At 46.5% G+C, this 14,186-nt stretch overlaps 4 protein-coding genes across 12 annotated transcripts; 2 read left to right on the plus strand and 2 right to left on the minus strand.

The window, feature by feature from the left end:
• Positions 1–915: 915 nt before the first annotated feature.
• Positions 916–5,938, minus strand: BDBG_02620 (cAMP-mediated signaling protein Sok1). 4 transcript variants are annotated; one of them, XM_031720873.1, is made up of 4 exons: positions 4,106–5,938; positions 3,883–4,042; positions 2,724–3,764; positions 916–2,661 (listed from the first exon to the last, which is right to left on the minus strand). In XM_031720873.1, exons 3-4 carry the CDS (start codon positions 3,615–3,617, stop codon positions 1,744–1,746), a joined length of 1,812 nt encoding a protein of 603 aa, XP_031577209.1. In that variant the 5' UTR covers positions 3,618–3,764; positions 3,883–4,042; positions 4,106–5,938; the 3' UTR covers positions 916–1,743. The 4 variants fall into 4 exon arrangements, with proteins under 4 accessions (XP_031577209.1, XP_002627949.1, XP_031577210.1 ...); XM_031720874.1 differs by having other exon boundaries at positions 931–2,661; positions 3,883–5,499; positions 5,770–5,929; XM_031720872.1 differs by having other exon boundaries at positions 933–2,661; positions 2,724–3,798; positions 4,106–5,929.
• BDBG_02621 (uncharacterized protein) lies at positions 4,329–4,625 on the plus strand (the record flags this gene model as incomplete). Its single annotated transcript, XM_002627904.2, has 1 exon — positions 4,329–4,625. The coding sequence occupies one exon, from the start codon at positions 4,329–4,331 to the stop codon at positions 4,623–4,625; it is 297 nt and encodes a 98-aa protein (XP_002627950.1).
• BDBG_02623 (serine carboxypeptidase) lies at positions 5,320–10,080 on the plus strand. 6 transcript variants are annotated; one of them, XM_031720875.1, is made up of 4 exons: positions 5,320–5,578; positions 5,747–6,889; positions 7,259–8,191; positions 8,271–10,032. In XM_031720875.1, exons 3-4 carry the CDS (start codon positions 7,945–7,947, stop codon positions 9,650–9,652), a joined length of 1,629 nt encoding a protein of 542 aa, XP_031577211.1. In that variant the 5' UTR covers positions 5,320–5,578; positions 5,747–6,889; positions 7,259–7,944; the 3' UTR covers positions 9,653–10,032. The 6 variants fall into 6 exon arrangements, with proteins under 6 accessions (XP_031577211.1, XP_002627952.1, XP_031577212.1 ...); XM_031720879.1 differs by lacking the exons at positions 5,320–5,578; positions 5,747–6,889 and adding exons at positions 7,140–7,163; positions 7,247–7,257 and having other exon boundaries at positions 7,323–8,191; positions 8,271–9,987; XM_031720876.1 differs by lacking the exon at positions 5,320–5,578 and having other exon boundaries at positions 5,996–7,151; positions 8,271–9,987.
• On the minus strand, positions 8,834–14,164 carry BDBG_02624 (RAM signalling pathway protein domain-containing protein). Its single transcript, XM_002627907.2, has 4 exons — positions 13,210–14,164; positions 13,017–13,128; positions 12,611–12,963; positions 8,834–12,555 (listed from the first exon to the last, which is right to left on the minus strand). Exons 1-4 carry the CDS (start codon positions 13,566–13,568, stop codon positions 10,431–10,433), a joined length of 2,949 nt encoding a protein of 982 aa, XP_002627953.2. The 5' UTR covers positions 13,569–14,164; the 3' UTR covers positions 8,834–10,430.
• Positions 14,165–14,186: the final 22 nt, after the last annotated feature.

The raw sequence follows: 14,186 nt of genomic DNA on the forward strand, positions 1-14,186 counted from the left end.
CCGATTAACTCGGGGCCGGTTTTGTGCGTCACTTGTCACATCGATAAGCCCCCCTTCCCCCCCCCGCGGGGCGTTTACCAAAACATAGGAATGCCTCGTTAATAATGAAAACGAGGCTCACCGACCAAACGGTTGTCCCAGGTACGAAGATAATCATTGGATGAAAAAAGAAGGCGGCTACCTAGCACCTCCCGAGCTGAGTTACCTAGAAAATTGTGTGCGCTCGGCCTCTTTAAAATGGAATTTGACGGAAGTTGCACAGAGAGAGAGAGAGAGAGTCTGCGACAAGTTGTCGAAGCAGCCTCATTCTCACAATTCGTCTATGGACAAAAAGGGTGAGAGGGTCACCGAAACTGGAGGGACGGAACCTCTCTGGAAACTACCGCCCAGACATCGCGAAAATCTAATAATTATGAAGACGGATAAAATTATTGACCCCGGCAGACCAGAGAGCAGCAAACTACAGCGTACAGCACAGTGAGTTAAATGGTTTCTCCCTAGCGCTCCTTTGATGTAACTATCTCTGTTAATAGGGAGTGGAGGATTAAATAGCGAATGGCTATTCCCTAGTGTGTACTCTGCCGCTTGTCTGTGATTATCGCAATCAAGCGAAGTCAAGGACAACTTTTGATTTCCGTTCATCTGTTAGAAAGCCTTGTCAATCCTACCTGATCTGTCGCCTCATTTCACAGGCGTTTTATGAGGAAAATCCCAAATACGGAATTATTCGCCCGAATGGGCAAATAATCCAAATTGCTTACAGGTGGAGAGTGAAGCGTAGCTTTGCATCTATGAATAAGCGGTAGGTTGGGTAGATCGCTACTTTTGGATCAAGTTTCTCGGAGATATTCCGTTCGTGACTTTCCAACAAGAATTCTAACTTAACAGGGAATGATTAGATAATTGAGGAGTTCAGTGAAGCTGGGCTGGGAAGAGATGAAAAGTAAATTTCTGCAAATAATCTGTTTAATTAGACATTATAAGTTGTATGTTTCTCCAACTCCTCCAATTCCAATCCCGAAACAAAATAAGATCACTGTCGAGCTTTTCAACCTTTGCTCTCCTGAGGAAGTAGATTGTGGTTCACCTAAGTCTACATTCGAGGACGAGACGGATTGTGAGATGAAATAGGAAGATTAGAAATTTGTGAATGTTTCTAGAAGAAGTTTTGTTAAAAACAAGAGAAAGAAAAAATGAAGAAAAAATGAAAATGAAAAAAAATGAAAAAAGAAAGAAAAGAAAAGGGTAAACAGACTTGAACTCAAGAAGTCGTAGGGTCCTCTGGTTTCCCCTTCATACCTCCCAAATGATTTCGGCTCCTCTGTGAAAAAGACTATTATTTTAAAACAAAGCAGAACATTCTATACCTAGCCTCTCCAACTTCCCGCATCTGTTGGCTCTGGTGTAAACGTGGTATCTTCATAAGTGCCAAAACTCCCAATGTGCATATAACTGTTGACGAGATAAAAGGAATAAGAAGCAAAAAATGAAACAGAAAGAGGGGATTTTATGGGGATAATGGGAAGGGAAAAGTGAATGAAAAAAAAGCTGGCTAATGACAAGATAATACTTAAAGTACCTAGAGAAAATGTCAACGCAAAGAGGGATAGATAAAAGTAAGGAGCAAAATATATGTACAAATAGGCAAAGGCAATGATTGCTTCCATTCACGAGGCATCTGGTCTAGTTACCTGTATTACGTGGCTAAACCCTTGGAGGATCAGGAATACTCAGAGCCTTTCATCACATCTCATCGACAACTCCAGGAGCGACGAAACGTGATCCACTCAACCCCCCCTCTCCCGGGTAATAAAGAAGCGGCGCCCAAATCCTCCAATGTAACACTCCGATATGAGCCAGGCGTTTTCCGAGGCATTGGATATCGGGTACCTGCGGCCACGACACGTAGTCGGATCGTTGCTCGAATTGTTGGGAGTCGGCAATGTCAAGCGCGGTCATATGCCAGTACTGACTCGCGAAGTTAACTGCAATATTTTTTAACTCGCGTTGAACGCATTGACGGACGGCCTCGAAAGGGCGGTTTCTGGGAGAAAGCTGATCTGATATGAAGTGGATGACGCGTGTGTCCGGACACGTAACCAAACTGCTTCCTTCTTTCATCATATGAGCCATCCGTGCAATTTCTAATGCAATACTAGGCGTGTTGGCTTCGAACCGGGCGATCAGGGAGTGTCCGGATACATCATTTTCGTGAGGGGTGTGTTCATCATACTGGAGGATTGACAGTATGCGAGACTGAAGAGAGTAATATAGCGCTGCGGAAACGTCGCCGTTAACAACCATGGTGAACGCCTGACAACATAGTCGAAGCAAAGTGAATGTCTCGATATTGGTTCGAATATTACATAGTCGGTCGAAGTCGAGCGCGAAGGAATCAGGAAACGGGGGTTGGCAAAAGGAGCAGAGATTTAAAGATAAAGCTTCGAATAAGATCTTCGCAGATTCGAAATCGTTGTGGACTGGTTCTGAATCGGTGTGGAACTCTCGCCAGTGCACAAAATACCAGATTTTTGAATTTTGAGCTTCGCTAGAAGACTTCATGGATTTCTTTATAAAGAAATCGTAGTGTTTTCGAAGATACTCAACAGAGTCCTCGATCAAATATAATCTGAATGCACGTATCTGATGATTTGCGACATCCTATATTCGAACATGTTAACAGTTGCTCCGTCAGATCTAGCTGATACGAGGCTTCTACTTACCAGTTTCATTGACTCAAGTATCGCAAAAAGCTGATGGAGGCCTTTCGATACTTCATTCATATCTTGAAATTGGCATCCATTTCGAATATGTTCGACCATATCATCCGACATATGATCCCTCATTGGCGCACAATGTGTTTTCAACAGGATGGCAAGCCATTCGGCAAGTCTGACCAGATTTAGGACCCCTTTTTCAACCTGCGTCATGAGGAACTTGGTATCTAAGTGTTCTTTAATATACACACGGTCGCGATCGGGAACAAGAGTCAACAGTATTTCTCTCAGTGCATCAAGCATATTTGGTAGTCTTGCCTGGAAAACCTGGCAAGAAGAAGACCTGCGTGCACCAAAAAACAAGTTGATGCTGTTGGAGGCGCCGAAGTTAAATATCGAAATTTCGATGGCTATGGCTTGCCAGTAGTCATTGGCCATTTTGGCCTTCGCAGGGCCACCAACAGGTCGAAAATGAAGATCCTTATCAAAATTGACATCCATGCGAAGCTGGGTGTTCTTCATAATGGCATCTAGGCCAAGTTCAGAGAGCGAATCTGCCGTCACCGGCGGGAACCTGCTGGCGCGATGCAATAATAACACCTCTTCCGGGCTAAGACTCAGCTGAGGCGGAATCAGCATTGCCTTGCTGTTTATGTCGGCGACTGAGGAGTGTGGTGATGGATAGTCGCCATCAGCAGTCGGTGATGATGCTCTGGGAGGACTTTCATTCATGAGAGCAGGTGAATGATCTCCACGCGGAGACTGTGAGTTTTGACCCAATTTCCCCAAAGCATTTTGAGATTCATCATTTGAATCATTTGTGACGTAGTATGATTTGTTAGACACATCTTCACTCTCCCCATGCGCTCTTCTCTCTTCGTTTTGCAAACCCGTCTCCATATGGAAGAGAACGTTATGTTCAAGCTTCTTCTGGAAGGAAAAGGGTAGAAAGTGTTCTACTATCCACAATGCCTTCTTCCCCTTTACAGTGGCCCGCTTTGATAAAGAAGACGTTTGTTTTGGCTGCAAACGGTAGATTGGTATCTCCTGGAAAGCCAGCGAAGCAGTCTCAGCGACAGTCCTGATAATATCTCATAAGAAAGGAATGATCTTTGAAAAGGCAACAAAAACGCCTTTCGAGAGAGAAAAGAAAGGGTTACCGTACAAGATAGCATGCAAATTGTTCGGCAAGTTTGGGTCAGGGCGGCCCGCGCTGAATGGTTCGTGGTGAGTGATGTGAGGCACTGTAGAAAAGTATTTACTGACAAGCGGAAGCACTTCAATAATCAATTAAATATTAGAGCGAAGAGATCGATAATTAAATTCTGTGGCATTTGGAGCGTTTAGTAGTCAACCTTAATTTATTTTAACGACGGGTCTAAGCGTACTTTAGGAACTTGGACAAAGTGTAGCGAGGTAGCCGAGTCCAGGATAAGAAGAAGAAAGCAATGGTCAAGAGTTGCCACATTGTTTCAGTTTGCTTGGATATTGTAAAAGTGAGGCTGTCAGCCACTAGCTATGCTGACTACCTCGCATTACCCAATCTGCGAACAGTTCAATTGGAGAATTCGGCATGGACAGTTTTTCTCTCCATTATTAAAGCCGGGCATTATGCACGGGGGTATCTTGATACTGTGGCTCGCCCATATTGGTGGTGAATCTGGTAAACACATGCCGGAACTGGCATATCTCAATCTACTACAATATTTTGTATGTTCTTCCTCGACCAGGACGCTGCTGGTGGGCTTAGGAATTCCTATTCATTTCGTACTTGCCAAATTCAAGGCGTTGGAGGGTATTCCAAAAATGCTAGGACAAGTCGCAATCAAGGATGCAGAATCGAATATCCCATTGATACTAGATATGCTGGTACCCGTCAGTAATACGCGAAGACCAGCCTTTTATTGAGGGTAGTGGGCGGCCGTGACTTGGGGCTTGTTGCAGGTGGTCGTGGTCAAGAGCGTTGCTGTGCGTTACAACTTTTCTGTCAACAGAAAGGTCGATTGTCAAGAGGTAGTTCCCTGCACTTAAAGCCACCAGCCATCCTACCTGAGTCCCTTCCTTCTTCCCATGGATCGGATATTTCCGAAATTGAAATTCATGACATTTTCCAATCCGTTGGCCCTTCTTTTAAGGATGAACTGGCTAGACAATCATGGTTGTTAGGCCAATGCGGTCCGTCATAGAATGCATCATCAGCCCTCTGCCGATTGGAAATCTGGTATGGAATGTACGTGTATTTCCAAGTCACACTGGCCGTATCGAGACATAGTTGTCTTTGGCGCCCCCTTCCTCACAGAATCATGGAGCAAGATTAAAATGTTGCAATACTTCTTCTGCTTCCCATAGGTCAAATTAAAGGCAAATTCCTTGAGATTACTCTCTCTCCCCACAGATAGTTTGTGTAAAATGATTCCTTGGCCGGTACTACAGTTGGTTATCTTATCGGAGAGGGCAACAAGTAGGTTGTGCGATTAGACAGAAAACCATGCCGGAGTTTTAGTTGCCGATTTCAAGTGTGACCGGGTGGTCACTGATTGGATTTAGTGAGTCAGGAGTCGAGACTGCGTTGTTGGTGGAGGATCTGCCATTTCCTTTCTTTCTTTCTTCCCTGGTTGTATTTTTTGCTTTTTCTGTTTCGTTTCCTTGCTCTTTCTCCCCGTCGTGGGGTTAACCTAACAATCGTCCTTCGTTTGTCTGTCATAATGGACAAAGAGAGGGCATAGAAAACGAAAGTCCTCTCAAAGCCCTTGATGATAAAGAATTTTCCGCCATTGTTTCACTTATCTCATGTAGCTTTGTCAGATCAATTATCGCCGTCCCTTGCTCTCATTATGATGGATAGAGCAAAAATCAATGGAGTAAGTGGGACAACTAGGAATGAAAAGAACTAAAACAAGGGATTATAATGCAGCCAAATATGGAGCAGTAGCGAGTGGCGCATTGGGAGCAGGTAGACGAAGGAGGGATCCAAATGCTGGGGATAATTATGTGGGATGGTCCCGACACACGGCTAATCCTCAAATAAGAGTAGGAAAACGACTCGCCTCACTTTTTCCGCTCCAGTCCAGTCCTGTATTTTTCGAAAGTAACCCCCGCCATCCTTTACTTCGCGGGCCCTGGACCCGGGGCAACGTCGTCAACATGAATAGCAGCATCCATAGCGTCCCAACAACAAAGTAGCGGTGGAGTCGGTGAGAGTCTTCGTTGAGGAACAAGTCTACAGAAGCCGGGAGCCGCGAGATGGCCGGGACAAGACGTAGGGTTAGGGCCAAGGCTGTCACGTGGGTTTGTTAACTACCCAGGTACCTTCCCTACTACGGGTTCTCATCTGGAAGCCTCCTTTCTACTTACTACATCTGTTCTTGTTTGAACGGTATTTGAAGTATCCTATCATGAACTTCTCCTACAAGACTAGTCTCTGGTCTTTGGTTGGATGGATCTACGCAGCCACGGAGTCGGAGATGCCTTCTGCGGTGGCACTTCATGCAATGGATTCCGCTGAAGGTGTTTACCACAGATTGGCCTGAGCTCTGCAACACGGTTGATGAGTTCGATAGAATATGGCCGTTGCATCAGCCTTGTTATTTTCGGATTGCATCCCAATCTCGTCCTATATCGCTCGTTGATCATGTCTGGCAAGCGCATCTTGCACGCTCTCGAGGGGAAGCCACGGAATTTCCAGGTTTTAGATGCGGGCTGCCGCGCTGGAGAACGTTGTTGAAAGCGACCTGATCTAATACGACTGTCATACTATATGGCACAGAATCTCGTACAACAAACTCACCAATCTTTCTGTTCAACCTTTTAGTTCTGTGGGCGAGGTCATTCCGAATTGCCAGGTGACATTTTGCTTCGGAAAAGGCGTTTCGAATGACATTGGCGATTCCAAGAATCGTCCCATACTATGGTCTGTACATCGAGCTTCGTTCATGTAGGACAATATTATGCACCCCACTTGATGTAGCAAATTCTACACGCTTCAATCTAGCAGAACGAATACGGCATTCCCCTGATTTGTTGCCAAGTTGATTGCCACCATATAACCTGTGACCAGTCCATAGAGGGCGGGGTGCAGAATGGATTTCCCCAATAACCTCGCTGATTATCTATACGGATATGAATTGCTCCGGGACCTAGGTTTTCGGGTTCAAGGGCTTCTTTTATCAACAGTACGTGATTTCGAGAGCAGCATGGAGATAGCCTCTAGTTATTCAACCTCCAAATTTATTGCGAGCGTTAGGTGATTGCTACTCATAAGGCACTTCTATCAACTACCGTTATTATGGGAAGAGAACCCCGACGTTATTGCTGGAACCATCACACAAATGTTGTTATCCGCTTGCTATACAATGATGATGTGGCATTTCCAAGCTGTTGTTTACTGCTAAACGATGACCGTGGTCTATTCCCGTTAACCTGCGATTTCCTGTTGTCCGTTTGTCTGTATATATAACCCACCCCTGTCTATTTGATATGGCAGTAAACCAGCTACAGTGTCTTTTGATCGGCAGGCTAACGGGTGAAAGTCAACTTCATAGTGCGGTCCCCCGTTCATTTCTACTTCTTTTCATTCTCACACTCGTTAACCCATTGCTCATGCAGTCTGGGCATGCAAACCCGCCACGGAAAAGTCATTCTCATGCTGCTTCCCGAATAGCAGAAATATCTAGATCACGTGATCTGTCATCATCCACCGTGGACCTGTCTCGACCCCCATGTCCTCCTCTGTACCAACAATCGAGTAGCATATTTGGAGGCAAACAACGACGGGATGGAGATATGCTCACAAGGGATCTACCACCACCGTCGAAAACTATGCCTTCACCTTAATCTATTCAGAGTCACTTTTGAATCACGGCAAAAGGCGGGCTGCGCCCCATAACAATCACTGCTTATTGAGACCAATATGCGGCGACGAGGTGTTCCAATGCATGAAATATCTGCTGTTTATTTTTATACTGGGAATCCCCAGTTATTTAACCTATTAATTGATGAAATCAACGTCACTGAAACCGTAGTGATGGCCTTGAAGGGTTATTTCAACATGTACTGGCTTTAATATCCAAAATATCTGCCCGATTCGCCCTCAACTCCAGGATTTCATCCAAGAATCTCAAGTTGTCTAAGAGTTCGAATCAACTTGTTGAGTTGCCTTCGCCTTTTAGAGCGTATAGCGATATTGGTGGCTTGCTTGAACCTTCTACATTTCCCAAAATCAGGCACGATGAACTGGGCTGATATACTTTCATTCCTATCATTTATCTGGGCGGTTCCAAATTTGTCCCCCAGTGGATCCTACAACCGTTCTGGGACGAACACAGCGCGATTCAGGGTTGAGTCACTCCCAGGGAATCCCATTATTCCTTCTAGCTATTCTGGATTAATTCCAATACCGGGAAGGGAAGAAGGGAGCGCCTTGTTCTTTTGGCTTTTTGAAGCTGAAAACTACGAAGACGATGAAAATCTCATCAGTAAGTCTCTCATGCTGTAAAAGTTGCTACGCAAGACTTCTTACCGCCGCGATAATTTGTTGACGAGTTGATAAATTAGTTTTTTTCAAGGGCGGCCCTGGTTGCAGCTCCGTCATCAGCGCCCTCTCCGAAAATGGGCCTCTCGCGTTCGTCCACAATGATTCAATACCAACTCCAAACCCTCACTCGTGGACGAAATTGGGGAATGTTTTATATATCGATCAGCCGGTCGGCACTGGATTTTCCACATCCAGCAGTCTGGAACCTATTGCGACAAACGAAGAAGTCACGTCGAACCTTTATACCTGGTTAACAGAGTTCTATCGCGAATTTCCTTATCTGCTGGAAAAGAAGACACACCTAATGGGAGAGTCGTACGCGGGGATTTTCGTCCCCTATTTCGCCTCCAAGATCGTCGAACATCAAGATTCACTCCCAATTAATCTACAGTCAATCTCTATAGGGAATGGGATAATCGGGAACAACGCTGTTATGGCTGACGTTACAGTGGGGGCGTACCTGGAAATGCATGCGCACAGCCTTAATATCCCCCAAGATATCATAGATAGCTTTTCCTTAGCTGATCATATCTGCAAATTTGATACTATTTTGGACGAGGCAAACGAGCACCCACCAATTGGCCCGATAAGTGTTCCAGGAAACCCAGAGAACCTGAACTTTAGGCGTGACGAACCTTGCAGGGCGCCATCGGACAGTGATGCCGGGCCAATGGCTGAATGCAACATATACCCGACGGCACCTAGCGCCGTGATGGAATCAATTTTGAATTCAACTTGTCACGGGCCATGTGCGACTTTCTCTACTGCGGCAGACTACTTTGAGACGCGTTCCAATTTAACGCACGACTGCTTTAATCTATACAACATCAAATATGATTGCAACACCTTCAGCCCCCTGGATGCCCTAACTGCCTATTTAAACCGGGCAGACGTCCAAAATTCCCTGCATATTCCGCAATCTCACCCCAAGGATAAGAGCACGAAGAGTGAGAACAAACCATATCCGTTTCAAGGATGCAATAGCGCGATTATCCGGTCTCTTCTGGGCCCGATCAACCGCCCACCACCGCCGGCATATTCCATCATACCAGAACTGATCTCGACACACAATATCTCTACGCACATATACCATGGCAAGTTGGACATGCTCGTCAACCACATAGCTGCCGAGGTTGTCTTACAAAACATGACCTGGAACGGACTTCAGGGTTTCCAGCGACGTCCCGGGACTCCTTTTGGTTTTCGCAACCGCAGCAGTGGTGCTGGATCCATAAAATCGTCTCCAAATGATGGGACCAACACCTCTAGTGCAGGCATATGGGCTGCAGAGCGCGGTTTGACATATCATCTTTTTAATGAAGCGGGACATGTTGTGCCATCTGATCAGCCGGAGGAGATGTTTTGGTATGTGAAGGAAGTTGTTCTAGGAGGAGGCGAGTGAGGGAGTTGGGCTATGTATGTTTTCTTCTTTTCTCCATGTAATACTCTCGATTGTATCAGAGGCTTGGTGGAAACGGCGCTGAGTTTTACACAATACTACTTTTGCTATTCTAGGGAACTTGTAGCTTCTAGTACCAAAATAGTAGGATTTTAGATAGCTATTTTCTGTTAAAGGCAAAGTCTGAAGTAAGATATGTAAAACGGTTGTTGAAAATAAATTTTGGGCGCTACCAGTCAATGGTCTCAGGGCGCCTCTCCCTGAACTTACGGCAAAAACAAGGAAGGAAAGAAAACAGTAGAATAAATAAGACAACCAGGTATCTTAGCCATATCTTTGCCCCTTCATCTTCTCCAGTGTTCTCCCCAGGCGGTCTTCCCCATATATATTGTTTGTAGCAAAAATAAATAGGAAAGGAAATTGAAGTAGAAAAACCTTCTCCGACGCAATGCAATTTTCCGTAAAAAGTAGTAGCAAATAGCAAATAGACATATGTATTTATAAAGGCATGAGTGAGGGACCCCGAGGAACGTAATCACACGCAGTATTTCCCCCCCGCTTTAACACCAAGAAACGATTTTGAAGTTTTACCAACTTTGGCAATATATGAAAGTAGCACTAATATAACATGAGAGCATAGATGTCGGGATATTCATAGAAAGATAAATGTTTTCGCATGGCAGCATTATAACATGAGTCACGAAGGAGAATGTGCCTGCACAGTTGTACAGCGATAAATCAGGGATGAGGGTACTGAGCAGGAGGATGTTGTATGATGGCATCATCGACGCGCAAATATCGGTGCCGGATTCGCCGTGTTGAGCAGAGAGTCTGCTCTTTGGAACACGTCACCCGCGAAGAATCGATCACTATACGCGCTCGCAGGTGTTGATGGTACCGTTGCTTGAGCTGCTGGACCAAGCGCAGCGCTTAATGGTGTTGCAGGTAGCGGTACGGACTGTGATGATCCGTTGGTTAGCGTCGAGCCCACACTCAACATTGTCGACGTCGAAGAATTGGTGAAGTGTTGGAAATGATGGGTTTGGCTGTGAGGTGGATAGAATGGCGTGGGATTAGAAGTGTTCAGTTCGGCAAGGTAGGACCAAGGCGAAGCATCAATCAGACGGCCAGCTTCCCTGCATGCTTTCTGCACAGGACGAAGTGTAATGACCACTTCTGGGTTGAGCAAGTGAAAATTCCTCGCCTCCCGCATGTCTGTTACTAGCTCGATGAATGCCTGTATGAAAGTTTTGCAAAGTTGCCAAAAGTCGCGCTGGTTCCGTGTTCCATCACCAGGTTCTTTCAATTTCATGTTTGAAAGGCGGTTATGGAGGGATTCGGAGACATCATGGCAGACACGGCACCGGTGAATTAGCCTGCGCCAGAGCATTTGTAGTTCTTCCGGAGCTCCGGTCTCTTCGGCTAATTCAAGGTACTGGGTGAATTGCCGTGCAACTAAGGGTAGGGCATGCAGCGCCGCTGTGCAGGCGGATGAGAGCTGAATGAATATCTTCTCGAATATTCGATCTACCTCAACCTCATCTAGACCTACGAATGTGTTGACGCGACCAGAGGATGAGGTATTGATTGCGCCGAACGTTTCGACGGACCGGGGAGTGTTCGCTAATGATGATGGCCCCGAAGCTAAACGGGTATTGGATCTGCTGCGTGACCTACTTCGGGCCCCATAGTTCAAGGGCGACATCGGTACCGATGGTACTGTGTATGGAGCGTTGAATTGCGCGGGAGTGGTGCTTTGATTTGAACGCTGGTAGGTCATATCGTTTGAGTTCGGAACGACAATGGGATGCACAATGGTAGTATCGCTGCGTAATCGCCTGGTTGGTGGGTGTCTGTCTCTAGTGGGGGTTGCAATTGACTCGCCTGCGTCAACAGGGTCCTCTCCGTTCGCTATTGATGAAGAGGCTCGGTTCATTTTCCCAGAGAGAGTTGATTGCTCAGAATGAAAGCTAATACCAAGGAGGGAACAAGCATTTCGAAGTTCAGTCAGGCTCCCAAATATCATGAGCAATAGCGAACGGAGGAACTTGGGATCCCCGAGCGAGACAGCCCTGCTGACCACGAGTCGAAGTTGAGTGCCAACATGTATGTAGGCCATGATACAAGTTTCGCACTCGCGTTTAACCACCTCGCAAGCTCTTATTGCCCCCTCAGCGTCTTGCAGGTCGCCTTGTTCTGCACTTGTTAACGCGTCATCTAGCTGCTCCAGATGAGTTGCGGCATTGTAGAAAACGATCTCAAGACTATTCCTCCTTGCATCCTCACCCTTGAGCACATGTATCAACAAGGAAACATGGGGATGGAGCTGGTATAGGGCATATAGTATTCCTTTTGCAACCTCGATGATAGGATCCTGTGCTCTCACTTTGACTCGATGTTCTGGAAGACTCGACATCCGGCGAACAAAACCGTCCTTTAACTTTCTCCGGTCTCTCGGGCTGCCGGGGCTGGATGAGCTGCTACCGCCTCCGGGCATACCACCAGGCTTAGATCGCAAGATAGATCCATGACTCAAACCACGTAGGTGGCTGTTACGATATGGTCGTCCCTCGTCTAGCGTTCCTAGGTCTGTGTTTTTCCTGGTAATTAAGCCCATACGTCTATTTCGAGATGCACCTGGCCCTGCGATCAAGCCTTCGCTGTTGCTTCGATTTCGCTCATTTGTTCCCGAAAATGGCGCAAACCCTGAGCGTGAGTTTACCCCGAGGTGTAAAACACCGTTCTGCCCAGACGCCATTCGATGATGAGAGCGGATCGGGATGGGGGGTGGTCGTGACAGCGAAGGAGATCTGGATGAGTGTGCAGACTCGGACCCGTTTGTTCTTGGAATCACGGGGAACCGGTTCCCACGTTTTAAAGGTTTCGGGGTGTCGACCAAGGTTTCACTGTTGAAGGCGTCAGCGGTTAGACTTCTACGCTCCTAGAAAAAGAGCTACACACCTGCTCTCGCTGCCAACATCAAATTCGATATGTGTTACAGGTTGTCTATTTTTCAGGAATATTTTTAGTTCCGCTGTGATCGCAGTTTCTTTCTCGTTGTCTGTCATCTCAGACGCCGAAACGTCCGTTTCTTTGAGTTCGAGAACTCGTTTTAGAGGATACTTTAGTGCGTTGCCTGAGACCTTCAAGACTTGCAACTTGGTCATATCTGCCAATTCCGTCGGTAAATCATCAAGGAGGTTCTGCATGATAGAAAGGACCCGTAATGACGTAAGATTCCGGATGTCTTCTGGAATTTTGGTGATTTTGTTCCGGCTAAGGTCCAGGATTTCGAGAAGATTTAAATTAAACACCTGTTCGGGCATAAGTGTCTGAACAGCCAAAAGAATAGGTTTTATGGACGTACCCCTTTGGGGAACTGGGTGAAGTTATTCGCCCGAATATTGAGATACCGGAGGTGGGTACATTCTGAAAACCGGAGTGGGATATGGTCAATATGGTTGTTGGACAGGGATAATCTATGGAATAGGCAAGTTAGATAGATGTTATATAGACATATAAAGAGGATCATGGGTAGAGGAACCAAGGAAATGGTTTACCTCGCGACTTCATCTTTGATAATATCGACCATCGATTCCGGAATCCACCCAATATTAGAATGGCCCAAGTCAATCGTCAGCTTGGGTCTGACCACATCATCGACCGCCTCACTCCCAGCCAACGACCGCTTCGTTTCCTGCAAACCATTTTCCACAGCCCGCTTGATGAGTTCAAGTGTCTCCTCTTGGCCGAGTATCTTTCTGTGGGATTGAGAGCGGGTGTCCCCACGGATGGATGGTTCAAAGGAAGCAGGAAGTACCGGGGGATAGGTAAACTCCTTCGTGTCCTCGTTTGTGTCACTACGATATGATCGAAGCGGCCGGGTAGTATCCTCGGTGCGGGTCATGATGCCGAGCATTGCAACTCAATCCACGAAGGGAGTGATGAGGACATCAAGGAGGGGAAAGAACTATCAAAAGCTCTGGCCGTCGCCAACTCCTTCACGAGCTAGGAATGGGCCCCTAAAAGCGGCATAATAGGGGTGTTATATCCTAGCAACTGAGGGTGCCATTAAGTTGACATCGACATCGGGTTTTGTAGTTGGGAAAGGATAGCACTTGGGCAGAGTCAGGAGTTCTGCTGGGCAAATAGCCCTTTGTAGAGGGAGCAAAGGGGCCAGTGAAGAAGCAGAACCACCGGGCGTCGGGGCAAGAAAGCTGCTTGAGGAGGAGAAGGGTGTGTGTCGCTGGTGGATAGGACAACCACCAGCGAGGTACACGCCAATCTGAAACAGTCAAGGGTTTGGAATGACAAATGGGCTTCGTGCAACGGATAATCGGCTGTCCATCCAATCAATTGCAACAAAAACAATTGCTATTATGGTCGTTCTTAAGCCGCGATCACCAGATAATCCGCTGGCCCCAGGGAATTTATTGCTGTCGTCTTTGTGTCTATGTCTTTGACACTGGCCTCATCGCGTTGAGATGGACCGGAGGCTGGACCTTTGAATCACGTGATTTAGGCTTATTCTTGGCGC

This window comes from Blastomyces gilchristii (assembly GCF_000003855.2).
Source record: "Blastomyces gilchristii SLH14081 genomic scaffold supercont1.3, whole genome shotgun sequence".
Taxonomy (NCBI): domain Eukaryota; kingdom Fungi; phylum Ascomycota; class Eurotiomycetes; order Onygenales; family Ajellomycetaceae; genus Blastomyces; species Blastomyces gilchristii.